Source organism: Acomys russatus, chromosome 8, assembly GCF_903995435.1.
Source record: "Acomys russatus chromosome 8, mAcoRus1.1, whole genome shotgun sequence".
Classification (NCBI taxonomy): domain Eukaryota; kingdom Metazoa; phylum Chordata; class Mammalia; order Rodentia; family Muridae; genus Acomys; species Acomys russatus.
The window spans coordinates 5,511,837-5,539,619 of record NC_067144.1 but is presented as its reverse complement, the minus strand read 5'-3'; the positions used below and the strand labels follow the sequence as shown (position 1 = coordinate 5,539,619).

Here is a 27,783-nt window from a genome sequence, read left to right as displayed (position 1 = left end):
CTGGAACTCATGCTATAGTCCGGGCTGGCCTTGAACTCACAGAGATCCACCTGCCTCTGCCTTCCAAATGCTGGGATTAAAGGCATGCGCCACTACCACAGCTCGGCTGCTGCTCAGCTTCTTTATTAACCAATCAGAGATAACTGGGGAGCAGTGTTTATACACATTGATTAATGGTCATGACGATGCCCACTTTTGGACTGCAGCCAGACCTCGGGGCACAGAAATCAGCATCTGAATATAAAGCACACCAGACAAACCCCCAACAAGTGACTGGTTTGGGTTGATACAGAAAACGTAGAGGAGGGAAAAGTAAACAGAAGGGTACAGTAGGGACAAGTTGGGTGGTGATGAGACAGTTTGACTAAAGGTAGAATGAGGGAAGAGAGGTCAAGCAACGCAAGCAAGTAACCTAAAACAAGCCAAACTCTCTGGAGACTAAGGTACAGACCCTGCAAATCAAGACAGCCTGTGGTGTCTGGAAAACCCATGAGAACAAAAGGAAAAGGAAAAGAAGGGGGAGGAAAAAGGAAAGAAGAAGAGGTAGAGAAGAGGCAAGAACAGAGCAGACAGAACAGGTCACAGCTGGCCTGCTAAAATGACACTGGGCAGTAAATAAAGGAGCAGTAAGTAAGGTGGGGCAATGGTGATGCACGCCTTTAATCTCAGCACTCGGGAGGCAGAGGCAGGTGGATCTCTGTGAGTTCGAGGCCAGCCTGGTTTACAAAGTGAGTCCAGGACAGCCAGGGCTACACAGAGAAACCCTGTCTTGAAAAAACAAAACAAGCCGGGCGTTGTGGCGCACACCTTTAATCCCAGCACTCAGGAGGCAGAGGCAGGGGGATCACTGTGAGTTCAAGGCCAGCCTGGTCTACAAAGTGAGTCCAGGGATGGCCAAGGCTACACAGAGAAACCCTGTCTCGAAAAACCAAAAAAAGAAAAAGAAAAAGAAAAAGAAAAAAGAAAACAAAACCACAAACCAAACCAACCAAACAAAAGAAAGAAAACAGAGGACCGTACACCCAGCCCTTAGCATCCCTACAAGTTACAGACAATGAAGTCTCTCAAGAATCTTCACTCATGCCCTGACCTGCAGTTCTTCTGCAGTGTGTCCTGCCTTGTTCTCTCGTTTTCCTTTGACTCAGGGTCTTTCGCCATGGTTTTGTATAGCCTTTTATTTATTCTTGAAGCCTGGGAACACCAAGCCAGGACTTTCACCACCAGTAACAAAAGAGTTTCTGAGAGGCTCCTCCCCATCACCCTTTTGCCTCTTTAAGTAAATAAATGAGATCATAGAGTAGTCCTGGGTGTGCTTCTCATAGATTACAATCTCACAATAGAAACCACGGGTCATAAGGCTCAGAGGGATCTAAAAACGACTTTTACTATAAACGAGGTTTCTTGTGAGAGTCCTGGAAAGCTGCCGATTAACAGCTAGGAAAGGAAAAGGGCCATGCTTAGGCATTAAACACAATACTTTGCTATTGTACCGTCCTTATTTGAAATATCACTACAGAAAGGGAACATTATCTTCACAGCAAAACTTAGCCGCTGTGGTGCCTGACTCTCAGTTGGCTACAGACCAGCCAGACTCAATGTGGGAGACGCCCTTCCCTTGCCTCCTTTCTATCCTGGCTCCATGTAACCAGCAGAGGTGAGGACAGAGACACGTGTGGCTCATTCTTTGGCTATCAGACTATTGAAGTAATGCACCCTAAGAGAACGGAACCGCCCCAGAAATCTCATATTGGTAGAAAAAGAGTCTTGAGGCTCCTGGAGACAGCCAGAGGAGGAACTTGTTTCCTATAGAAGGAGTTGCAACTTGCCAAGGAGACTGGGGCTGAGCCGACCCTGAGCGGCGGGGGAACACAGTGTCCTTTCTGCACACCTCTCGCCTTCTATTTACACCTTATCCTCACTTTGGACCTGGACGATGAACATGGGAGTCACTGAATCTTTTTATTCTTCCCAATGTGGCCCCATAGAACAAATTTTTTTCTGCCTTTCTCTATCAGTTTGATTGTTGGATCGACGTATTGAAGACAGGTGGCCAAGCCTGCCTTGTTAGGGTTGCCAGTGTACAGGATCATTTTACTTTTCTGAGACTATGAAGCACAGTGAAACGGTGTGTTGTGATTAAATGTGATAAGCGGGGGGTGGGGGGGTGGGGGTGCTGATACACAGCGTTTTACTCAATCGCTGGAGCTTTCCCCAGCCATTCTCACCAGAAGCTTCCAGGCTGGTGGCTCGTCGGAGGCGGAGAAGAGGCCGGCCGGAATGGCTCCGCCTCCAGGTGGCGCTCTAGGCGCGCTCTTCCGCGCTCCACGTACCCTCCTTTGCCCCGGAAGTGGTTCCGGGGCTGGGGTTGGTAAGGTCGGGCCATGGTGGGGCAGAGGTTGGGAAGATGGCGTTGCGAGGTTGGGTACAGCGAGGCTGGGGCTGTGGTCAGGCGTGGGCGCCTCCTGTGGGCGGCGGCTGCTGGGAGCTCCCTGCGACCCCGGTCCGGCGGCTGCTCGGACGCAGGTAATGGCTGCCGCTTCCGGCTTCCCGCTTTCCCCATGGGTCGCGCACATCCTCGGGAGGCGGCGGCGGCGGCGGCGGCGGCTGCCTCCTGGGGCTCCCGCTCTCCATTGTTCAACGAGATCTCCCCTCAGACTACCTCCTCTCCGCCGCGCTTTTCCTCGTCGCTTCTGATGGTGTCGCCCCGGCTCGGGCGGCGCGCGGTGGCTGGCGGAGCCCGGCCCGGTTCTCCAAGCCCGCGGTGCCTTTCCTAGCAACGGGGAGGGACGTGTTGGAAAGGGGGAACTAACTTCTGAGGGTCAGTTGCGTGTCCGGTTCATATTCTTGAGAGGAAACGACGGAGCCGGTTTTTAGAGAAGCGGTTGCAGAGCTGGTGGCGTGGGTGGCCGGTCGTTGGCAAAGCCGGTGCCCCGCCACAGCGTTGCCTTCTCAGCGTCCAGAAAGCTAAAGAAAGCACCGGGTTAGGGGACTACAGCCCTTGCCCGTTAGAGGCAGTTTCTTTGAAGAGTTGAGACTCCGTTATTTGGTTGATGCTTTGGAAAGAAAGTCATCTTTTATGCCGCTGTAGGACGCACATGGCCTTCCAGGTCGGCCAGTTTTACACTAAGTATAGTAGAAGAGAAATTTCTCAGCAGTTGAATTAATTTTGACTTTGAAACTTCATCCAAAGATTTCGATTTTGCAATTTTTTACCTAATTGGTGGTAACGATACACCAAGGAGCCTGAAATCCGTATCAGCGTGTGGGCTAACCCTAGTGGTACATAAGGTTCAGCATGGTGAGGTTACCAGCTGGTCTCCTGAGGTGAGCCTTGTAATCTCTGCTCTCAGGAGTCCGAAACAGGAGAATGGTGTGTTGGAGTCATCCCTGGGCAAGACCCTGCATTAAAAATAAGTAAATAAAAAACACCTGAGCTGTTAATCAGAATCGGGAAGATGGTAAAAGTGGAAGAACCTGGATTTTTTTTTTTTTTTTTTTTTTTTTATGCTCTGCAAGTGGAGTTTATCAAGCGTTTGTGAAAGGTTGCAGAGAGTGTAGCTCCATATATGACACATGGTAACGTGTGGTTCTTCAGACATCGATGTGGTCGGACATGCTTGTAAGGGCAGTCAAAGAGTTCAACATTACTGGGCAGCATAAGACTATGGGTTTTTTGTTTGGTTGGTTGGGTGGTTTCGGTTTTTGAAGACAGGGTATCTCTGTGCAGCTTTGGCTGTCTTGGATTCACTCTGTAGTCATAGCGATCCACCTGCCTCTGCCTCCTGAGCGCTGGGATTAAAGGCGTGCACCACCACTCCTGGCTGTTTGTTGTTTTTTGTTTGTTTGTTTGTTTTGGTTTTTCGAGACAGGGTCTCTCTGTGTAGCCTTGGCTGTACTAGACTCACTTTGTAGACCAGGCTGGCCTCGAACTCACAGCGATCCGCCTGCCTCTGCCTCCCAAGTGCTGGGATTAAAGGCGTGCACCACCACCCGCCCGGCTTGTTTGTTTGTTTTTAAGAAAAAAAAATCTTAAACTGGTGGAGCTGGGGAGGTTAACTGGAGGGAACTAAAGATTTCATTGATCCTATTTAAATTTGCTGTAATGGTTTTGGGAAAAGCCTGCAAAAGAAAGCTCACTTCATTTGTGAGGAGCTCCTAGTAAAAGCCTGGGATTAGCGGTCACCGGTAGAGTGCTTGGGTAGCATTTATAATCTCTAGTAAGGCCTCACACACACAACTTCTCAAAACAGTCTAGTACACCATGGTGGTTCAGGCCTGCTATCCCAGCACTTGGGAGGTGGATTGTAGGGTCTGGGCTGTAAGGCCAACATGAATTACTTGAGATTCTGTCTCAACTCTCCCTGTACCCCCCAAATACATGTGGTATTAAATATTTATATGGACACTTTGGAAGTGACGTTGAGGTGCCATGGGAGTGTGCATCAGATGAGCGTGCGGATGAGCCTGAAGAACTGGCTTTGCTCCTTCCTTGTCCCCTAAGTGCAGACTGAACAGGAACTGGGAGTTGCTTTCCTTCTGCTTTGAGTTGCCGTGGTTCTAAAATTAGCATGCACAACGAGCCAGGCCAAGTGGCTCTAAAGAGGGCCCAGCATTTGCATTTTACAAACACTTTAGGGATATAAAGGCCTAAACAAATACAGAGTCCCAAGGCACTTGCCAGCCAAAAATCATTTCTACATTTATAGGAGTTGTAAGATTTTATATGACACTATGTGACAGAAGATTTCAGTAGTCCACAAGTACTAAAATATTTATTTGGTGTTTGACAGTAAATGAGATCATTTAGGCACTTAGCAAGTTTGAAAGTAGAAACCTGCGTACTTTTCCAGTTGAATGAAACCCAGGTGGGGTAAATAGTTGATTTTGGCACCTCTGAGGAGGTTAGTTGTGTTAGGTGAGACACCGAGCCTGTTCTTTTCACTGTTAACTAAAGATGTGTGTTAAGCATGCAATCTTGGCCTTGAAGAGTTGCTGTGGAGCCAGGCTTAGTTGCTCATGACAAGATCCCAGCCCTTAGGGGAAGAGGAGCCCTGTAGATTGAAGGCCAGTTATGTCTACATAGCAAGTCCCTGGTCAGCCAGGGCTACATAGCAAGACTCTCAAACCGCAAAGTCTGGAGGGCGTGTAGGATTCCCTTCCAGCCCCAAAGCATATTTTGTTTTTAAGTGGAATGAAACTTATCAGTCATGCCTAGAAACACCTCTCTATTTGAGCACAAGGCTCGCTCTTTCCCCTTCCTTCCTTCCTTCCTTCCTTCCTTTCTTCCTTCTCGCTCCCCCCCCCCCCATCCCCCAGACAGGGTTTCTTTGTGTAGCATTGCCTGTCCTGGACTCACTCTGTAGACCAGGCTGGCCTCAAACTCACAGGGATCCACCTGCCTCTACCTCCCGAGTGCTGGGGTTAAAGGCGTGTGCTACCATGCCTGGTCCAGCAGTAGGCTATTTCTACTCAACTTTGTTAACAATACCAACCTGTATGTATGTTTAAGTTGTATTTACAACATACATTAAATTTACGTTAAAATTACTTGTAACTTCATCATTTAGCCAACAGATACATGGATGTGAGTTTTCTCTTTAAAGTTATGGTGTTTTGGCTTAGTTGTTAAGAGCACTGGAGCTCTTCTAGAGGACCATGGTTCAAATCCCAACATCCACAGGGCAGCTCATAGCTGTCTGTGACTCAGTTCCAGGGAGATCTGACACTTTTTTGGGTTTTTCAGTTACCAGACACATTCTCTGTGCACAGATACACATGTAGGTAAAATATTCATACACATAAACAAAGCCTTTTCCTTTAAATGTCTTTGCTTCCAATTTCCCTCATATTTCAGGTGAATCATCTCCCACCTTTATGTACTCATTCAGTCAGGCAAAATTAAATGTCTTTGCTTTAACTCTAGGGTTTCAGTGTAATTTTCAAACTTCATCATTTGGTGAGATGCAGAAATAATCTTTTATTAGGAATGGTGGTTGTTTTTCTGTGTATGGTGACACACAGAAGGAGTCTGAGACCCAAGGTGCAGGAGATAAAGGCAAGCCATCCTAAGCTACAGTGAGACCCTATCTTACAAGGAGAAGGAATGGTTAAGTTTAAGCTTTTGGATTTATATCCTTCATAATTCTTGCTTAGAGAAATCAGCAGTACTGGGTTACAAGTTTAGGCACGTATAATGAATGCTTTCTGCTAATGAGCCTTTGGTTTGGTCCAAAGTGATATTACTTGCTTTGATTATTATCACTTTGTTTATTCGACCTGCTTTTGCTCCTTTAAGCTCCTGGGGGCTGGATGGATAGCAGTTAAGAGCAACCGTTGCTCTTGCAGAGGACCTGGGCTTCGTTCCCAGCACCACGTGGTTGCTCACCACTGTCTGAAACTCCAGTTCCAGCGGACACAACACCCTTTTCAGGCCTCTGCTGGCACCAGGCACACATGTGGTGCACAGACATACATACAGGCAAAACACTCATAATTCACTGAATTTAAAACAAGAATAAAGCCTAAAACAAAATAAAAAGGCAGAGGCAGGTAGATCACTGTGAGTTTGAGGCCAGCCTGGTCTACAGAGCTTGTCCAGGACAGCCAGGGCTGCTACACAGAGAAACTAATGGTTGTTTAGAAATGGGAATTATTTTTCTAAGCTGTTTTGAGGGAAGGAAATAGCTCTGACTTGGTAGTTCCAAAATGTCAAGGTTTAAGTGTAAATCTCTTTGCCTCTCTCTTGGCTTTAAAGATAACTGCGCTAAGCCGGGCGTGGTGGCGCACGCCTTAATCCCAGCACTCGGGAGGCAGAGGCAGGCAGATCGCTGTGAGTTCGAGGCCAGCCTGGTCTACAAAGTGAGTCCAGGATGGCCAAGGCTACACAGAGAAACCCTGTCTTGAAAAACCAAAAAAAAAAAAAAAAAAAAAAAAAAAAAAAAAGAAAAAGAAAAAAGATAACTGCTCTAGATTTAGGTAGCTCATCCTTATTCAAGCCAGGGGGTGGGGGTGGTGTGGGGGGGGAGTGTGTGTGTGTGTGTGTGTATGTATGTATGTATGTATGTGTAGGGGCCAGTGATGTGAGAAGGAGGGAGGGACAGGCAGGCTGGCCAGTGATACTGGACATTGCCATACAGAAGGATGGAAAATACAAGTATTTTTTTCTTAGCCACTACAGAAAAACTGGGCAAAGGGAAATGGTGTGTGCTTGTTAGACTGATGACATCTTTGAAGGAGGTTCAGAGCTATTTAGACAGCCTTAGCATTGACCGAATAAGTGGGTTATCCAGGCATGTAGGCGGGGACTAGACTAGAAAGGAAATTCTGGTTTTTTTTTGTTTTTTGTTTTTTTTAAGACAGGGTTTCAATATAGCCCAGTCTAACCTCAAACTTGGTAATGTGGCAGCCCTGCCCCTCCCTCCGTCTCTGTGTCTGTGCCTCTGCATGTGCGCGCGCACCTCCCTCTCTCTCTCTCTCTCTCTCTCTCTCTCTCTCTCTCTCTCTCCTGCTGGGATTACAGTTACGTGCTACTATATCTGGTTTGTGCTGTGCTGCGGTTGAGGCTACGCCTGCATGCATGGCGGTCAAGTGGTCTACTGACATGCATCTCAGTCCCCCACCTTATTTTTCTCCTTTTTCAAACAGGACATTCTTGTGTGGCCTGATCTAGACAGGGACTCAGTATTCTGCCTTTGCCTCCTGTTTAGAGCTGGGTGTGGTGGTGCACAGCTGTAATCCCAGCACTCGGGAAACAGAGGCAGGCGGATCGTTGTGAGTTCAAGTCCAGCCTGGTCTACAAAGTGAGTCCAGGACAGCCAAGGCTACACAGAGAAACCCTGTCTCAAAAAACAATAAATAAATAAATAAATAAATAAATAAATAAATAAATAAAAGAAAAAAAGAGAACAGAACTTGTGTGGATCGAGTTTGCATAGATAAAGGAACGTAGAGCCTGGAAGTGTGTGTCTCCTGTTTAGGAGTTGAGGAGCAGAACCATCAGAGTGAGAGAGCAGTTTGAAGAGTGGAGCGCACAGACTCGCAGAAGCTGGGGAAGGCTGTCATCAGTAGGGTCGGGTGTTTTGAGACGGCCAAACTATAAGGACTCAGACAACAAGTGCCTTTTGATTGTTTGGTCAGTGTCCCTACAACAGTGAAATAGGGGCGTGGGGGAGGATGCCGTCACTTAATAATGATTAATCCTATTCAGAGGAAATAGGTTGCAAGGATAGTGCATTTTAATGTTTCTTTTGGAAACTGACCAGAATTCAAACAAAGCAAGGTTATTTTATGCTTATTGAAGCTGACAGTTCATGGTTCCACTAGGTAGGAGGTGAGACCTCCTCAGCCTGGAATGTTGGCTTGGGTGCACACACAGTAAGTAAATAGAAGCAAAAAGAAATGGTTTATAACTTATGTAGGTTTTTTCTAACAGACCTATGTGGAGAATAGAGGCATTATTTTTCTAATTGATACAAAGTAATTGCCCAGTGGTGTACTATCTGCAGTTTGTCTCATTTTCCCAGCAGGATTAAGAACACCTATTTGAGATTAGGAGTCTTGTCTCTTGTTGGATTGTTATGAACACAGAGTGAGATGATGATGATGATGATGGCCAAGTGGAGGGTCTTAGGAACTATTGTTCGTAGATGCACTATTTCTAATCAGATCCCATATACTTAACTCTTCACAGGTTTAACTTACTTCTTCAGCAAAAGTGTGGATTTAGAAAAGCACCGAGGAAAGTTGAACCCCGAAGATCAGACACAGGGTCCGGTGGGGAGGCGTACAAGAGGAGTGCCCTGATCCCACCTCTGGAGGAGACCGTCTTTTATCCTTCCCCCTACCCCATACGAACTCTTGTGAAGCCCTTCTTCTTCACTGTTGGGGTAAGAGCTCGCGCCACTGCTATTTCCCTGCTTTGCTGCTAGCTCTGTAGTCACATGCTGCTCCTGTGCCATAAGGACAGGGTGGGCGGGGCTGGGGAAGCCAGCTGCATGAACTGAAGAAAGAATTCAACAATGCTTTCAGAATTTGTGCTGGACCACATCTATGTATGCCTTCCTATTTCATACAGCATTTCGAGTGGCTCTAGGGTGGTATCTTTATCTTATCTGGGGAGTTGTTGCTGGAAACAGGCCTCTGAATGCTTGACATTAATAAAGCAACACAGTAGGTTTTCCTGTGCTAGGTGAAATATTTTCTGAGAAATGTATTTCCCTTTTAGATTATTTAAGTGTTTTCTCTAGTTCACAGGCTGTGCGTTTGGATCAGCTGCCATTTGGCAATATGAATCATTGAAATCCAGGGTGCAGAGTTATTTTGATGGTATAAAAGCTGACTGGTTGGACAGCATACGGCCACAGAAGGAAGGAAACCTCAGAAAGGAGGTGAGAATAAACTGTTTCCTTTCTCCTGCTCACCACGATCTTGAGAATCTGATCATTTAGAAAGTACTTTTTATTTATTTTTTAACTTTTATTATTATGTGTGTTGGAGAAGGTGGTGGGGTGAGTGCCTTGGTGTGCAGAGTCTCACCAAGCCTGGTCTACAGAGATCCACCCACCTCTGCCTCCCAAGCGCTGTCAATAAAGGTGTGCGCCACCATACCTAGCTGAAGGGGACAGGCTTTTATAGTGTGTTCTGGGGGTCGCCTGGCTCACACAGCAAGTGTCATATTGAAGCATGGCTACAGAAAGTGTCCTTCTGTTTTTGTTTTTGTTTGAGACAGGGTCTTTCTGTATAGCCTTGGCTGTCCTGGACTCACTTTGTAGACCAGGCTAGCCTTGAACTCACAGCGATCCACCTGCCTCTGCCTCCCGAGTGCTGAGATTAAAGGCGTGCGCCACCATGCCCGGCTGAAAGTGTCCTTTTTTAGTGGCAGCGTTCCATCCCTAGATGTGAGTTGGTCATGAATTACTCTTATTTTGTGTCCTTTAAGCACAATAGATGCATTTCTGCGTGAGCTGTAATTGGCACCACTAGAAGTTAGTCCTTTTACCCAAATGTGTCACAGTCACCACAGAGTTGTAAAAAAGGATGGAGGACCCCTTTCTAGCTCTGCTGTAGGAGCCAGTGTTCGCTTTCTTCACCTTGCTGACTTAGTTTATAACAGGATCACAGGGACATATAAAAAATATATAAGGGTGTGCCTGCAGGCTTGTTGATTTTTTTTTTTTTTTTTTTTAATCTAGCGGATTTTAAAAGACTGCTCAATGACATGGGCTTTATGAACTCGTAAATTCCCATTGCTTTATGTTCCACTGTTCAGGAGTGAGATGCCGAAAAGAGATACAAGTTCAGAGCTTGTAGAGTCGCATGTGCTCTGTATGGAAACTGGTGGCCTTCTTTCATCCCAATGGTTTTTAAGATCATTCTAGACACACAGTAGTTTTACTTGTCAGTACATATTAAGTACTGAGGCATCGGGTTAACATACTTGGTTCCACATCCATTGCTTTTCAGCACTCCCTCAGTGCTAGGGCTTGGACTCTGGGCCTTGTACAAGCTCAACAAAGCATCTGATTTTTGTCGTCTCTTTAAAAAATTTTTTTAATGTGTATAGATGTTTTGCCTGCGCATGTATCTGTACACTGTGTGCATGCGGTGCCCTCAGAGGCCATCAAAAGACACAGGGTCCCCTGGAACCGGAGTTGCATATGGTTGTTGGAATTGACTCCAGGGTCTCTGAAAGATGCCTCCTAACTACTGAGCCATCTCTCCAACCCCTAAAGTTTATTTTTATTTCTGAGCATGTGCCACATATTTGCAGGTGCCCTCACATGCTAGCGAAGGGCATTGCATCCTCTGGAGCTGGAGTTGCAGGGCGTGGTGAGCTACACCTGACATGGTGGGATGCTCCTTTAATCCCAGGATGTGGGAGGCAGAGGCAGGTAGATCTCTGTGAGTTTGAGGCCAGCCTGGTCTACAGAGTGAGTTCCAGGACAGCCAAGGCTACACAGAGAAACCCTATCTCAAAAAAACCTTTTAAAAAATAGTTAAGCAAATGGTAGGTTACAGTATATAAAATCCATATTCATTAAAGAAAATGGAAGGAATTTGAGTACAGTATGGAAGAGGATGTCCTAGCCTGGTATCCTGGAGTCCTGAAATTTGGGGAGACCCTCAACAACAGTTAGAAAGCAGATTCTTAGAAACCTGTTTGCAGCACTGTACTTGCAGCTCTGGGGACTCACACGGTTACTGCTACACAAGTGGGCTCACACGCATACTAATACGTCCTTCCTTTGTAGTCCTGAATTCCTTTCTATATAAAAGTCTGGTTCAGCTTCATACTTGGGATTGTTTTTGAGGCAGGATCTCAAATATAAGCTCAGACTGACCATGAATTTGTAGTGTGGACTTTAAACTTGTAATCCTCCTGCCTCCACCTGCTGGGCTTACAGGTGTGAACTACCATGCTGTTTTATTTGTGTTGGGGATGGAACCTGGGACTGCATGTCAGGCACATCAACAGCCTTATTGTACTTTTTAAACATTTTAAACATGGGAAAGCTGGAGATTGAGAAGTAGAGAGACCAGTGAGTGTAATGAGACGCCTTATCGTCCAGTCCCAGCAGTCCCAGCAGTCTCAGCACACGGCCAGCTTATTTTTCATACCCCTTCCCTTCCTCTCTACACTGAGACAGTCTTTTTTTTTTTTTTTAAAGTGGCAACTTTAGTGAAAAGTATAGTTTGAATTTCATTTTTGAAGATTTATTTTATATGTATAAATGCCTTACCTGCCTGTATGTGTGTGTACCATATGCATGCCTGATGCTCACAGGAGTCAGAAGAGGGCACTGGAGTCCCCAGGACCTGAGTGAATTGCACATGGTTGTGATATGTGTGTGCTCTGTGCAGCGGGTGCTGTCAGCCACATCAGCTCTCCAGCCCCTTCTTTCTGTCTCGACATGCTTTTGCCATGTTGCTCAGTCTTACCACCGACTCCTGGCTCAGGCATTTCTCCTAAGTAATGAGGATTTTAGGCACATGCCATCATGCCTAGCACTCTAGTTGTAATTTTTTCCTTATGTTTTTTGTTTTTAAGATATGTATCGTGTGTGTGTGTGTGTGTGTGTGTGTGTGTGTGCGCGCGCGCGTGCGCGCACACACAGAGAGTATGTGAGTGTATGCTGTGTGGCAGAGGCCAGAAATGGATGTTGGAGCCCTAGGAGCTTGTTATAAAGGTGCTGGGATCTGAACTCCAGTGTTCATAATTGGACGCAAGTGCTCTTAGCCACTGAGCCATCTCTCCAGCACTGTTGTTAGAATTTTAAATTATTTAATTATATTCTGTTTTATTTTAGATAGAGTCTGTTTAGTTGGGCTGTCATGGAACTCACTATGTAGACAAGTTAACCTGAAACTCTCACAGATCTGCCTGCCTCTGTTTCCAAGTGCTGGGATTAAAGCCTTGTGCCATCACACCCTGCTCTTAGAATTTGAAACTTGGTAAGACCTTAGTGAATGCTCACTTGGTACCTGCTACATCTGGTAGTTTCGCTCTGTGCTTCACTCTGTTGGTAGGTCTCATGACAATATGGCTAGCTAGCCTTTGTTATCTCATTCTCGCAGACTCTGGAATTTAGAAAGAAATGTCTGAGCCCCGGTTCTTTGGGGAGTGTAAGTATAAACCAGCTTTCCAGGGAGACTCACAGATGCACAGATGCACAGCTGACTGTATATGCTTGATTCCAGTTGCTAATTTCTTATAGTCAGCACATTCTTACTCTATCATTCAATTCTCAGTTTTGTGTTTAACAGGATGTTCTCTCTGTCATATACATGATTTGGGCCTTTTTCAGTACTTAGTTCTTTTTCCCTGTAGTTACTCATTTATATTCATATTTATAACTGGACATTATTAAAAGGCTTTTCAGCAGGAGTAATATTAAATTGAAAATTGTGTGGGAGATACTGACAGTTGGATGAAATTAGTTACTTATAAAAGACAGTAATCTTTTTCTAAAAACAATAAAGGATTGTGGTGCTTAGGGGACATCAAATTAGTATTGTTAGGGAAGTTTCCAGTTCTTCAGATAAAAATTGAGAAACAAGCTGTTGGGCTGTGGTGGCACACGCCTGTAATCCCAGCACTTGGGAAGCAGAGGCAGGTGGATCACTGTGAGTTCGATACTGGAGTATTGCACGTCTTTCCCTTGAGTCTGAAGTATTTCACATAGAGTCATATGCAATTTTCCTTCTGTTTTAGATTAACAAGTGGTGGAATAGCCTAAGTGATGGCCAGCGGACTGTGACAGGTTTGTGTTAGCTCACACGTTTTAGCCATTCAAGGGAGGAGAAATCAAACCAAAAGGTACAGTATGTCACAGGCAATGGCTTTCAAAGAGTGCTCACTGGTGGCTTAGAAGACAGGGAGTCTCTGTACCTACGTGCCTATGTAATAGTCTGTAATAGTGTGGAACTGGGTGTCATGGCCCACCTGTAATACAAAGAGTGCAAGGCCAGTCTGTCCCATAGCCAGGCATTATCAGAAGGTCCTGATATGACCAACAGAAAAGAGTGTGGCATGAGTATTTTCAAGATGTGCTGGATCACTTTTCTAGTTTGGATAAAACATGACATTGACCAGACAAATAGCACTGCACTTAAGAATAGTAAGGGACGCTGCGATATGGTTTAGTTGATAGACTGCCTGCCTAGCACGGCCCTGGGTTGGGCTGCAGCACTGCATAGACCCAGCAGAGTGGCACATACCTGTAATCCCAGCACTTGGGAGGTGGAGGCAGGAGAATCAGAAGTTTGAGGGTTTGTAACAAGTTTGAAGCTGGCCTGGAATACAGAAAATGAAACAAACAAGCCAAAGGCGACCTTGCTCAGTGCCTTTGTGCACTGGGGCCTCTGTGCTTTCTGGGCTGGCTGCAGGTTTGTAGATGAGACTGGCATCCAGAGAAAGAACTTTTCTCCCTTTTTACTGTGTGAAAATTTTATTCATGCAAATAATGTGTGAAAAAGAACCTTTTGAAGTCAAATTGCTAGTAAAATAGAGGTGAGTTTAACCCAGGCCCATCTTCCTGCCTGTTAAACCATGTTCAGAAGCCTCTCTCAACATAAGTGTGAGTCACGTCATCCATCAAGCCTCCCTTAGCATAAGTGTGAGTCATATCATCCATGCCACCATGGTGATTTTATTTTGTTTTTTTTCTTTTTTCCTCCAATTTGAGGGGCAAGCAGACAAAATCTGTAGATCAGGCTGGCCTGGAAATCAGAGATCTGCTTGCCTCTGCCTCCTGAGGGCTGAGATTAAAGGTGTGTGCCGCTACCACCATTGCTGCTTCTCTACACTCCCCCCCCCCCCCCCCCAGGTTTCTCTGTGTAGCCTTGGCTGTCCTGGACTAACTTTGTAGACCAGGCTGGCCTTGAACTCACAGTAATCTGCCTGCCTCTGTCTCCTGAGTGCTGGGATTAAAGGTGTGCGCTACCATGTCTGGCCTCTACATTTTTATGGAAAGACAGATCAAATATTTCTTTCAAAGTAATAGTTTCATAATATTTTATGGATTTAAAAATTCAAAAAATGGATGTGTAACTTCTGTACAGTTACATAAATAGTTCTAGAACAGCCAGGTACTACTTACTCTCAGATATGGTTGGGGTTATTGGTTCTTTGCTGTCATAGCTTCCTGAGTAGGAAAGGTGTTTATATATTTATATTTCTTCTATATTAAGGCTTACTTTTTCCTTACCTTATTGGAACATGATGTGGCCTTCAAGCTTACGATTGACATTGCTTTCTTTAGAAAGTGCTTTTGTTTTTCTGAATTCATTACCTTTTTCTCATAACACTAGTTGCCTTGAGTGTAAATATAAGTGCTAATTGAAAGTCTGAATTCTACACTAGGGCTCTTCTACCTTTTTATGTTTTTACTCCCAGCATGGGAATTACAGACACGAACTGCTACATCTCCTCCCCCAGCCCCCAACCTCCACCCCCCCAGCCCCACCTCCCAATTTGGTTTTTTGAGACAGGGTTTCTCTGTGTAGCCTTGGCTGTCCTGGACTCGCTTTGTAGACCAGGCTACAACTCACAGCAATCCACCTGCCTCTGCCTCCTGGAGTGCTGTGGTTACAGGCATGGCTATCACATCTGGATTTTATGTGGATGTTGGCGATCTAAACTCAGTTCTCTGCTGTACAAGCAGTTTAGTAACGGCAGTCCCCTCCACCCCCTGAAGCGGGTCGCTTGTTATGAAGTTACACCCAGAGAGAAAGCAATGATAGCAAAGCTGGTACAGCCCGAGTGTGAAGCGCTTTGAATAATGCCAGTGGGATGGTCACCAGATAATGCACTATCCAGAAGGTTTCAGGAAAACTGAGGAGGGGTTCTTTGAGCTGTCAGTCACCCGAGACTTATTTAGTAGTGTTTCTAGCTGTACTACATCTGGGGTGTTAATCAGTTAACTTTGTACCCAGAATTAAAAAAAAACTATCTCTGTGTGAGCACCATACGTGTGCATGAGTTCTTGAATGTCAGAAGAGGGCAGTGGCAGGTGGTTATGAACCACTATGTGAGTGCCAGGAGTCAAATGCAGAGCTTATAGCCTTACTTCCTGGGATTATTGGTGTTCTGAGGTGTGTGTGTGTGTGTGTGTGTGTGTGTGTGTGTGTGTGTGTGTGTGTGTGTGTGTGTGTGTGTGTTTAGTTTTATTTATTTTTGTGTTTTTAAAGACTTTGACAAATTCTGACCTAGAGGTTTCTAAGCTGTTGAGCCTTTGCTTTGTATTACGCACACATGCGGGGCAGAGGCATAAAGCCCTAGTAGGCTAAAGGTTTCTTCCTGTGAAGTCAGGCTTTGTGTGTACAATTCCTTCATGTCTGATCCTGTTGATGTCCTGAACTCACATGGCAGGATGCCAGATAAGGCAAGTCTAGACAGTGGATTGTCTGCAGTGTATTTGCTCTCTGGGCTCAGAGAAGTTTGCTTTTTTAGTGCTAGGAGCAGATTATGAGCACCCTGCGCTGCGTTCCTTCTTTAAAGGCAGAGTCTGTGTTGGGGAAGAACTTGTAGCTCCTGCTTGGCTTGGCGCCCTTGTGTGGCTGTTCTGTCTCAGGCTGTTCTTGAGTCACTTTTTAAAGGCAGGGTAGAAAAGAAAGCACCTTTTAGCTTTTTCTTTGTTTTGTTATTTTTGGAATTTATTGTTGTTGTTGCTGTTATTGTTATTATTTTAAGTAGGGTCTTAGGATGTAACCCAGTCTGGAACTTGAGCTGTTGTCCTGTCTCTGACTCCCAAGTGTTGGATTAAGGTGTGAAATACCATACCTGGTCTTGGTCTCCCCTGCCCCCTTGGTTTTTCAGGACAGGGTTTCTCTGTGTAGCCTTGCCTGTCCTGACTCCCTTTGTAGAGTCACAGGGATCCACTCCACTGCCTTTGCCTCCTGAGTGCTGGGATTAAAGGCCTGTGCCACCACACCCAGCAGTTTTGTTGATCTTAATCAGAAATACCTGTAGACTAAAAGTTGCTTGGAGGAAAAAGATGTGTGTGTGTGTGTGTGTGTGCACGCGCACGCAGAGGTGACATCTGCTTCTTCCTCAGTTGTTCTCCACCTTAAGAGAGGGTCCCTCTCACTGGAGCTCACTGACTGACTGGCAAACCTCGGGATCCTCCAGTCTCCAGCTGTCCATGTCTGGTTACAGGTGTGCACCACCATTTTTTTGTGCTGCTGGTGGTGGTGGTTTTTTTTTTTTTAAATACATACTAAGGATTTGACTCAAGTCTACACATGCACAGCAAGTACTTTACCGACCAAGCCATCTCCTCAGCCCAGGAAAAAGGGTTTATGTACTCTTTTTGGCATTTGTGAGGTAATGGAGAAGCCTATAGTAGCATTCTTCAATTAGACTTGACCCTGGTGCTGTTTCATTTTGGCTGCTTTGTCATTCTGCTCAGAGTTTTCAGCCTGTCTTGGGGGGGAGGGGCTGGTCCCTGCACAATCCCAGGAAGCTGTCTGCCTTTCAGGATGCCTGGCAGGCTTTTCCAGCTGTTGTGGTGTGAGTGTGCAGTATCACTCGTGTGCATGTGTGTGTCTGCGTGTGTGTCTGCGTGTGTGTGTGTGTGTGTGTGTGTGTGTGTTCGCCAGCAGTAGTGCTGTCGCTCAGGGAGATCATAGAACCTGGAGGAGAGCCTTGCTGGAGGAAGTAAGCCTGTGGCTGACTTGGCCTCCTTATTGCGAATTTGTCCCGTAATATTTTCTATTTTCTCATCTTAATTTAACACCTTTTCTCCATCTCAGTTGTGGGGTGGAAGAATTTCCCAGGTTCCCTCTTGAGTCCGTATCACTTAGCCACTGTGTGAGGTCACCAGGTGACCCCTGTCCTGCCTCCTCCTTGTCAGACCTGAAGTCAGTGCTTCGGCTGCTGTAGACATCGTGTTTGCCATTAACTGGACTTGTTGGATTGGAGTCAGTTGGTAGCTCCTCAGATGAGAAGATGGAGGGGTGGGTAAACCCATCCCCTGAGTGGGATCCTGTGCTCAGGTACTCAAGTGGGGTAGGAAGTCCTAAGTGTTGGAAAAGAGCAAGGTAGACTAAAAGTCTCTGAATCTGTTCATGCCTTCGTTTGTTTTGTTTTGTTTTGTTTTGTCTTGTTTCTCTCTGCAGACCAGGCTAACCTGGATCTCAGAGCTCTACCTGCCTCTACCTCCTAGGTCTTGGGATTAAATGGGGTGTAGTCCATGTATCTTTAATTCACTACTTAAAAAGTATAAAATTCAGTGATTTTTTTTTTAAACTATACATAAATGATGATAGATCAGGCTGGGATATGGTGTTATATGCCTTTAGTGTCCACACTTGGAAGGCAAAGGCAGGAGGACCTCGATGAGTTGGAGGCCAGTTTGGTCTACATATTGAGTTGTAGGACAGCTACATAGAGAGACCCTATCTCAAATACCCTCTTCTTGTCATCATAAAGTTTATGGATATATTTAATCCTAAAATGGGGAGACTCACCTGACTGTGGGCGTCACCATCTTGTGAGTTAAGGTTCTAAACTGAATAGAAAGGGAAGAAACAAGCCGAGTCTAGAGTTCATCTCTTTATGCTTCCTGCCTGTGGAGCTGTGTGAGGAGCCACCTCACTGCCACCATGCCTTCCCTGCCGTGACGGGCGAGCCACAGGGAGCCCACCCTCCCTTACATTGCTTTCTGGCTACTTTTCTTGTCACATTTTGGTTTTGCTATCAGGAGTTGTATTGGTTGATTGGAATGAATTAGAAGGTTTGAAAAAGGAATCTACAAAGACATTTTATTGTTGTTTGTCTTATTTTGAGAAAAAGTCTTTTGCACCCCAGGCTGGCCTCCAGTTTACTCTGTAGGTTAGAATGAGCTTTAACTCCCTGACGCTCCTGCCCCTGTTTCTGGCGTGGCTATTATCAAATAATAATTATGGATCTGATTATTTACTGAGAAGGGTACACTGTTCTGAAGGAGAAAAATACTGATTTGGGTGAAGAAAGTTTGTGGGCTGGGGAGGTGACCTGTGCTAGCATCAGCCAGGCGGTGGTGCACGCCCTTAGTCCCAGGGCTCAGGCAGAGGCAGGTCATCTCTGAATTCAAGGCCAGCCTGGTCTACAGAGCCAGTTCCAGGACAGCCAGGGCTACACAGAGAAACCCTGTCTGAAAAACCAAAAGAGAAAGAGATGCTTAGCCTCCCAAGCTTGACAACCTGAGTTCAGTCCCCAGAACCATGGAAAAACCACAAAAGGGCTGGATGTTGTAGCTCTCCCATAGCAACGTGGGAAGTAGAGACAGGAGACGGCCTGGGGCTTGCAGGCCAGCCCTGCTGGAGAACACAACACAAAGGCAAGAATGACACCGAAAGTTGTGTACCTGGTACACCATAAATAACTGTTTAAAAAGAGCAGTTCTTAGAGCATTTGCAACTTTCCACATGTCCTCTGCCTTCCCTGCCGTGTGGCAGTTTTGGCCCTTTAATGGCATTGACATCACGTGCTCTCTTCAGCCTGCTGTCCCCTTACAGATACATAGTGGGCTCATGTAAGTGGCAGGCCCGTCAGGTGCACTGGATCCGGCTCTCTGGGCTTCTGTCTCAGCATCCTTCAATTGTCCTCTATAGGTATCATAGCTGCGAATGCCCTTGTGTTCTGCCTCTGGAGAGTGCCGTCCCTGCACCGCACTATGGTCAGATACTTCACATCGAACCCAGCGTCAAGTGAGTCTAACTTGTGTGGATTTGAGGGGGCGAAAAGTGTTTTATGTTAGTTGGAATGCTACAAAATTGAGTCATTTGTTAGTAATTATGAACAAAGGACTGAGGCAAAGTCTGTAACCTCATCTCTCCTGCCTGAGAGGTACTTTACGTGTAGTTGGTTTTCTTTTGTAACAAATTAAGATCTGGGCTGAGCTAGTGGTTCCCCTTTTAATCTCAGCACTTGGGAAGCAGGGGTAGGTGGATCTCTAAGTTTGAGGGCAGCCTGGGCTACTGAGTGAGTTCAGGATAGATGGCTCAGCAGTTATAGGCATGTGCCACCATGCCCGGCTAAATTTAAATAAAATTTAAAAGTTTAATTAAGACTTATAATCACAGCTGGATGTGGTGGCACATGCCTTTAATCGCAGCACTCGGAAGGCAGAAGCAGACAGATCTCTGTGAGTTCAAGGTCAGCCTGGTCTACAACGTGAATCCAGGACAGCCAGGGCTACACAGAGAAACCCTGTCTTGAAAAAGTCTATTCACTAGAGGCTTATTCTTTGAGGAAAATATTACATATACTTTTGGGTCTATAATTGAAATAATTTACTCATTCGGTAGCTATAAATGTAAGTTGCTTTGAACTTCAGAATGTTCACTGGCTGCTTACTAAGTAGATAGGTATTTGTTAGGTAGTTTTATTCTTTGAAAAATGCTCTGTTAGGTTAAGAGCACTGACTGCTCTCCAGAGGCCCTGAGTTCAAGAAAAGAAAAGAAAAATGCTGTTAAACCATGTTATTTAAGCTTTTAACCAACTGTTTTGGATTCTTATGATTTAATAACAATAATCAGACAAGCTTAAAATGAGTGACACGTACTGCCCTTGTGTCGAGTGTTTACCAGATGTTATCTTCTCTTGTAGAGGTTCTTTGCTCTCCAATGTTGCTGTCAACGTTCAGTCACTTCTCCTTATTCCACATGGCAGCAAATATGTATGTTCTGTGGAGCTTCTCCTCCAGCATCGTGAACATTCTGGGCCAGGAGCAGTTTGTGGCGGTGTACCTGTCTGCAGGTAACGGCTTTCCTCTGAGACTGTTGCAAGTATCAGACTCACTTCTTTGCAGAAGGGACAGGAATGGCCACAGTGAGGCTCTGTGCACGGTGTGTGTAGAGCAGGGCATCACAGACCAATGGCGTGGTTTCTTCCTGCTTCTCATCTGATAGATTCCCCATCATTACTTGGCTCTGCTTGGTTTTAAATGAGTAAAGCATTCAGGAATAGAGTACTATTAAAACAAAACACGAACCATTTAAATCTCACTGGACCTTGGTTTCTTTTGGTTCAGATCAGCTGTCTTATAGACGAGGTTGAAGATATAGCTTAATGGTGTGTAGCACACAAGATTTTGGGTTGGATCCCTAGCACCGAAAAAATTGGTTCTAATGACATTAAAGCTAACAGAACCCAGTGGGCCCCTGGAGGTCAGCCCAGACTATTCTGAGATAGCTGCTAAGTTTGGGTACTGATCTTTTTTCATGTTGTAGATTAGGAAAATGATAACTGAGAGGTAAAGTGAATACCCTGTGTCACTCAGTAAATTGTGTGTGGGGTCTGGAGAGGGCACACCATTTTGATGATTTCCCTATATATTAGCTGAAGTGATAACGGGCCGGGGTTAATATTGGTAACCTTAGATGGATCTGGATGAAACCTTACGTTATTGCTGAGCATAGCCTGTAAGCCCAACACTCAGGAAGCCGAGGCAGGAGAATAGAGAGTTTGAGGCCAGCCTGGGCTACAAAGCAAGACACCATCTAAAGAAAAGAAGCAAACCAGATACTATTAAACTGTGTGGATTGGAAACTAAAATACAGAAACTGCGGGCTGGGGCACAGCTCAGTAGTGAAGGGCTTGCCTAGTGTGCATAGCTCTGGCCTCAATTCCCAGTACAGCTAAAAGAAGAAAAAAATATGTTTTTATACTTAAATTGTTGAAATGTGGCTTATTTCATAGGTGTTATTTCCAATTTTGTCAGTTACGTGTGTAAAGTTGCCACAGGAAGATACGGACCTTCACTTGGTGCAGTAAGTATTTTTTAAAATGAATTATTCATATTACATCCCAATTGTTATCCCCTCACTTGCATTTTCCTGTTCTTCCTCCCTCCCTCTTTCACCCTATTCCCCTCCCCTAGGTGTGTGACAGAAGGGGACCGCCTCCCCTACCATATGGTCACAGCTATCAGGTCTTATCCTGGTAGCCTGCTTACCCTTCCTCTGAGTGCCACCAGGCCTCCCCACCAAGGGGAAGTGGTCAAATAGGGGGCAGCAGAGTTCATGTCAGAGTCAGTCTCTGCTCTCCACACAACTGGAGAATGCGCTGTCCATTGGCTAGGTCTGAGCAGGGGTCTAGGTTTACTGCATGCACTGTCCTTTGTTGGTGCAGCAGTTTACTTTCTGACTTTTTTAATTTTCATTGTGACTCTTAACGCTTCTAAGAAAGTTGCAGATGAGTACAACTTCAGTGTACTCTCACCCTGCTGTTCCCTCGTATCTTAGAGAAGCAGTGAATTTATACACGTGTGAAGTGAACCTTTCAGACTGTAGCTCTTCTGTCTACCATGTGTCGGTGTGTCTGCATGTGTGGCCTCGTCCACATGTGTGGCCTCCAGGCCTTTTGTCTGGGGACAGTACAACCTGAAGAAGCCAGTTCTTTTTTCTTTGTTTCATTGTTTATCTTTTTGAGACAGGTTCTGACTGTGTAGACCTGGCTGGCCTAGAACTCACAGGGATCCTCCTGCCTCTGCCTTCTGAGTGCTGGGATCACAGGTGTGCATCACCTGCCCAGCTGCCTCCATAGCTTTAACTGTTGATCATTTGAATGTACTTACTGGACTGTAGTGCACACTGAGAAGAATATGTCAGAATAGTGAGAGCCCACTCTGGTGTTAGGTAGTTCTTAGTACACACTGAGATCTGCTGGTCTTCCAGTGGAGCCACTTCCATGGGTAGACATGGTGCTGCCCAGATACAGTCACTGAGCAGACAGTCTCCTACCCTCAGGAGCTGATGTTCAAGTGCGTAAGGAAAAAATATTTTAGCAACTTTCCTTTTAGTTTAATGACTATAGGATTATTTTATGTATTCTTTCTCCTCCCCCACCCTTTTTTGTTTTTGTTTTGTTTTGTTTTTCGAGACAGGGTTTCTCTGTGTAGCCTTGGCTGTCCTGGACTCGCTTTGTAGACCAGGCTGGCCTCGAACTCACAGCGATCCACCTGCCTCTGCTTTCCGAGTGCTGGGATTAAAGGTGTGCACCACCATACCTGGCTTGTGTATTCTGTCTTTTCTTTTTTCCTTTCTTTCTTTCTTTCTTTCTATCTTTATTTATTTATTTTTTTTTGAGACAGAGCTTCTCTGTGTAGCCTTGGCTGTCCTGGAACTTGATCTATATACCAGACTGGCCTTGAACTCACAAAGATCTGCCTGCTTCTGCCTCCCTGTGCTGGGATTAAAAGGCCTGTGCCACCAACACCTGGCATGATATCTGCCTATAAATTTATCAGTATTGCTGTGTGCACCAATCATTTATTCCAAGATAGGTGTGGTGGCTCCTCCTGTAATCCCAGTTTCAGAGAATAAAGTGAGGAGATTGAATTTGAGCCCATGCTGAGCTACTTAGTGAGACTTTATCTCAAAAATGTAAATAAATTTTAAAAAGAACTTCTTTTTGTGGGTGATAAATCCATTCTGTGGTTAGTTATCCCTTCAGTAAATGATGTACACATGGGTTGGTCATTATTTAAAAAAAACAAAAGCTGGGCAAGACAGTGAGTTCCAGGTCAGTGAGGGACACATCTACTTGGTGAGACCCTGTCTCACACAATGAAACAAACTAACAAGAGCTGTGAGCACTTTTGTACAGTTATGGAAGTTATCCCAGGGTTACTCCCCTAAAGCTCATGTATGACATTTGGTTGTTATGTTTTTCTTGGCTTTTAAAAGTTGCCATATTCCCACAGGTCATTCAAAAGAGTTAGGAATGTGATTAGCATTGAGAGAGATTTGTTAAATTGGTATATTCCAGAAAAATAATCTTAAACCCATTATAAGTTTAAATAGTAAGAAAAAAAAATGATCCCATACTTTTTTACAACTGGTTAGTGAGGTGTTGGAGACATTGTGTGTGTGTGTGTGTGTGTGTGTGTGTGTGTGTGTTTGTTTTATTTTATGTGCATTGGCATTGTGCATGCATGTATGTCTGTGTGAGGATGTCAGATTCCCGGGAACTGAAGCTGGAGTTGCAGACAGCTGTGAGCTGCAGAGTGGGTGCAGGGGATTGAACCCGGGTCCTCTGGAAGAGCAGCCAGTGCTCTGAAGCACTGAGCCATCTCTCCAGCCCCTGAGCTGGAGATAGGCTTTCTTAGGTGTGTGGCGTGTTTAATTAAGCGTTTGTGTGCTCCTTACGATATGTTTTACTTCTTTGTAGTGAAAGCGCAGTCTGTCTCCAGGGTTTATTTGCAGCACTGGGTGGCAGCCTGGGTTCCTTACCCTGATATTGTGCACAGTCACCGAGGAAAGGTCTTAAGATTTGTGCTCCCTCCAGATGTGCAGTGTGTCAGTGTGCTCAGAGCCTAGGCAGCTGTGGTCACATGGTACCTGCTGACCTCACCACTGTGTTCCTTACCTTGCAGTCAGGAGCAATCATGACTGTGCTTGCAGCAGTCTGCACCAAGATCCCGGAGGGGAGGCTCGCCATCATCTTCCTCCCTGTCTTCACCTTCACAGCGGGCAATGTGAGTGCTGCCTGGTGTTTGCACCGTGACTGAAGTCTTACGTTGGAAGGAGAGGATCAAAACTACCATTTCTGTTTTCTTTTCCTGGCTTCTAGGCCTTAAAAGCCATCATCGCCATGGATACAGCTGGGATGATCCTGGGATGGAAGTTTTTTGATCATGCAGCACATCTTGGGGGAGCTCTTTTTGGAATGTAAGTCTGAGTGTGATCAGTTGATGAGCCGGTTGCTCTCCCCACTGCCCCGCTGGTCCCATCTTCCCGGTGTTGTACTGAGCAAGTGCAGCCATTGCTCTGCCTGGACTGCTTGTGTGGGAGAACACGGTATGTATGGGTAGAGGTTGATGTGGGACCATGCAGCAGTGTCAGTGCTTTTGGGTACATGTTGCATGCAAGTGCCGGGACAGTTACCTTAGGTTCCTTTTTGATGACAGAAACTGAGTCTCAGGAGTGACTGGCGGCCCTGAAGGAGCAGAGCAGAAGCTCCCATGCACGTCCAGACTGCCATCTGCAGCTCTCAGACGCACTTCTGTTGTGCTTCAGGAAATTTGTGGGTTTTTTTTTTCCCTAAACTTAAGCAGAGTAGAAAGTCCTTCTGAGTGAGGCAGTGCTGCCCTAGGCGGGGCTTAGCGCTGCTGTGTGTGTATAATTTCCACGGAGATTAAAGCCCAGCATGTGCGTGTTCTAGTCCAGTTATAGCAGACACAAAGACCTAGAAAAGTAGTGTTTTTGTGAACTCTAAATTTACCTGTACTCTCATGTGCTCTCCCAGCATCTTCCCCCTGGCATGCGTCCATTAGTGTAAACATGCCTTTTTTATTCTGACAACAATGGGATCAAGTGCGCTTTAAAGTCCATGATCTGAAAAGCAGAGGAGTCTCTTTGCTGTTCTGATTTCAACTCGTTTTCTTGTGCTGGGTCTCAGACTTGTCTTTAGTAAAGATTTAGAAACTTGGGCTGTGGAGCCTGTTCAGTGAGTAAGGGCTCTTGCTGCCAAGCTAGTGACCCAAGTGTAACCCCCAGGTACATGTGGTGGAGGGCCAGTGCTGGATCCCACAAGTTATCCTCAGGCCCCCACACAGCATACCCCTTCTTAGACTGTCCCCGTGTGGAATTACGACAGAGCTACTGAACCTTGCTGTGTGACATGCTAATTCTGCTTATTTGCACAGAACAGTATGAGCCAAGGGTGAATTTAATTTAACTTCTTAAAACTCTCTGAGAAGCTGGGCGGTGGTGCCACATACCTGTAATCCCAGCACTCAGGAGGCAGAGGCAGGTGGATCGCTGTGAGTTTGATTGAGGCCAGCCTGGTCTACAAATTGAGTCCAGGACAGCCAGGGCTACACAGAGAATTCCTGTCTCGAAAAACAAAACAAAACAAAAAACCAAGCTCTCTGAGCTGTTCTAGTCTACAGATAAGGAAATGTCATAGACTGGGAAGCTTGAGGTGGGTGTGCTATTGCAGGCTTTAATCTCAGCACGCAGAGGAATGGGTAGTTTGTCCAAGTTCACACAGCCCGTAACCCCAGTACACTAACCTGTTACACGGCTGAGGCAGGAAAGAGGACCTTAAATGCTGCCATAACCTAGTGTGTGTGTGTGTGTGTGTGTGTGTGTGTGTGTGTGTGTGTGTGTGTGTGTGTGTGTGTGTGTGTGTGTGTGTTTCAATCCCCGAAACAAACACATAACCAGTTAATTTGTGTTCATAGTCACTGTCACGCTGAGTGTTGTAATAGGCTCAGACCATTTGGCAAGAGCTCTGTCCACGGAGAGTTCTTGACAGATGATTCACTTCTGAGGAGTTTTACAGCTACATTTGACTATTGGGGCAATTTTTTTCTCTTCTGAATCCATAGGAGAATTTTACTGTAGCTCCAAAGAATTTTATTACTTGCCTATTAATTGGTGTCTTTTGTTTGTTTTTAAGACTAGGTCTTTCTGTGTAGCTCCTGCCTGACCTCTTACTCAGTGTTCTGCTCAGGCAGTTCTGCTGCCTCAGCTTTTTGAGTCCTAGGGTTAAAGATGTGCACCATTCTGTCCAGCTTTCATAAGCAGATTTCCTCTGTATTCAAGAATTAAAATTCTGGTATAAGCCAAGCCCTTTATGATTAAAAAATATTCAAGTATTTTTGAAGTGTTATTGGAGCATTATAATGCTATTTTGGTACCAGTGTAAATCAGATAAATTTCAAGGTGTATTTATTTTTTATATATATCACTTTTACTTTCATGTATGTCTGTGCACCACATTTATGACTGGTGCCCACAGAGGCCACAGGAAGGTATCAGATCCCCTGGAACTGGAGTTTCAGATAGTTGTGAGCCACTTTGTTGATGGTGGCAACTGAACCCAGGTCTTCTTAAAGAGCACCAAGGTCTCCTAACCTCTGAGACGTCTCCAGCTCCTTAACTCTCTTACACCTTTTTGTGTGTGTGTGTGAGACAGGGCCTCACTGTGGAATCCTGGCCTGGATCTCAATGTGTAGACCATCCTGGCTTCAAACTCAGACATTCCCCTGCCTCTGCCAGGGTTAAGGCATGGCCATCATGCTGCTTCTCTTAAATGTAATACATGTGTCTAGGAAGAATGAGCTCAGTCAAGTCTGGTGTCTGCCTCTGCGAACATGAGGTCTGTTTGGGGACGTGAGTCTGAAAGTCAAGGTCAGGAGTAGGTGCTTTCCTAAGCTGCCATCAGTCTACGACCTCCAGAAACCTGCGCCCTTGCCCTGGAAGAGCTGAGGATGCCCTAGGCTGACTCCCCAGCCTGAGCTGTGGCTTAAGGCGCACACTTCCAGCTGGCAGTGCCACTCAGCTCCTGTCACTTGTGCTGCTTTGTGTGCAGTGGTTAGAGCGCAGGAAGCAGGTGTGGCTTCCACTCTGTATTTGGTGATTCCTGGTTAGTGGGCTGAGCTAATGAAGGTGTTAAACCTGTCACCTTCACGGCTCGTTGCCTGTAGGAAGGTGGAAATGGCAGGAGGCTTGTACCATTATAGTCCTTTTTAGCAAATCCCATACCTGACATTTCTTCTTATCCATAGTAAAAATGGATGTTGGCACCCGTGCCTCCTCCCCAAGACAGAACTAAAATGTAAAAGAAAATGTTTAAGTAACTGTAAAGCTGCCACATGTTCCAAACTCCCAGCCAGGCCCAGCCCGCTGTTGTTCTTTATAAATCACAAACAGCGAAGCTTTTGGGTCAAATTACCTATTTTATTCAGTTATGTGGAGTGGCCATGGCGTCTTATTTACAGTGCCGACTTGGGGCTGAGAGATGGCTCAGCAGTTAAGAGCACTGGCTGCTCTTCTGGGCCCTGAGTTCCTGGCCAGCACAGCTACTCACAGCTATTGGTAACTCCAGTCCCAGGGGGCCAGTGCCCTGTCTGGCCTTGTGCTTTCACTGCACACACAGACAGTCATGTGGCCGAGACACCCATTCACATAAGACAGATACTGTTTTTACTGAAAAGCAGCTTAAGTGTGGGCTTGGTGCTGCGGTGATGTGAAGTTTGTGTGTCATGGAGCTTGAACACTGGATATGTTTGTCTTTCTCCAGATGGTATATCACTTACGGTCATGAGCTCATTTGGAAGAACAGGGAGCCTCTCGTGAAAATCTGGCATGAAATAAGGACTAATGGCCCCAAGAAAGGAGGTGGCTCTAAGTGAAAGCTGGCTAGAACGGTGCGTCTGGTTCTTGCTGCGTGTGAGAGTCTCAGCATCTGCTGCACCAGTGTTTTAAATGTCCCCAGTATATGTCTCCTTAGCAAATTATGGCAAAGTTGTGAAATAAACATTTATATCTCTAGTTTGTAAACAGTGTTTG

General features: G+C 45.6%; 1 protein-coding gene across 2 annotated transcripts; it reads left to right on the top strand.

The window, feature by feature from the left end:
- The first annotated feature begins 2,350 nt into the window (after positions 1–2,350).
- Positions 2,351–27,783, top strand: Parl (presenilin associated rhomboid like). 2 transcript variants are annotated; one of them, XM_051150703.1, is made up of 10 exons: positions 2,351–2,523; positions 8,690–8,885; positions 9,246–9,386; positions 13,211–13,259; positions 19,093–19,188; positions 20,090–20,239; positions 21,182–21,252; positions 23,859–23,960; positions 24,056–24,153; positions 27,515–27,783. In XM_051150703.1, exons 1-10 carry the CDS (start codon positions 2,405–2,407, stop codon positions 27,624–27,626), a joined length of 1,134 nt encoding a protein of 377 aa, XP_051006660.1. In that variant the 5' UTR covers positions 2,351–2,404; the 3' UTR covers positions 27,627–27,783. The 2 variants fall into 2 exon arrangements, with proteins under 2 accessions (XP_051006660.1, XP_051006661.1); XM_051150704.1 differs by lacking the exon at positions 2,351–2,523 and adding an exon at positions 3,339–3,414.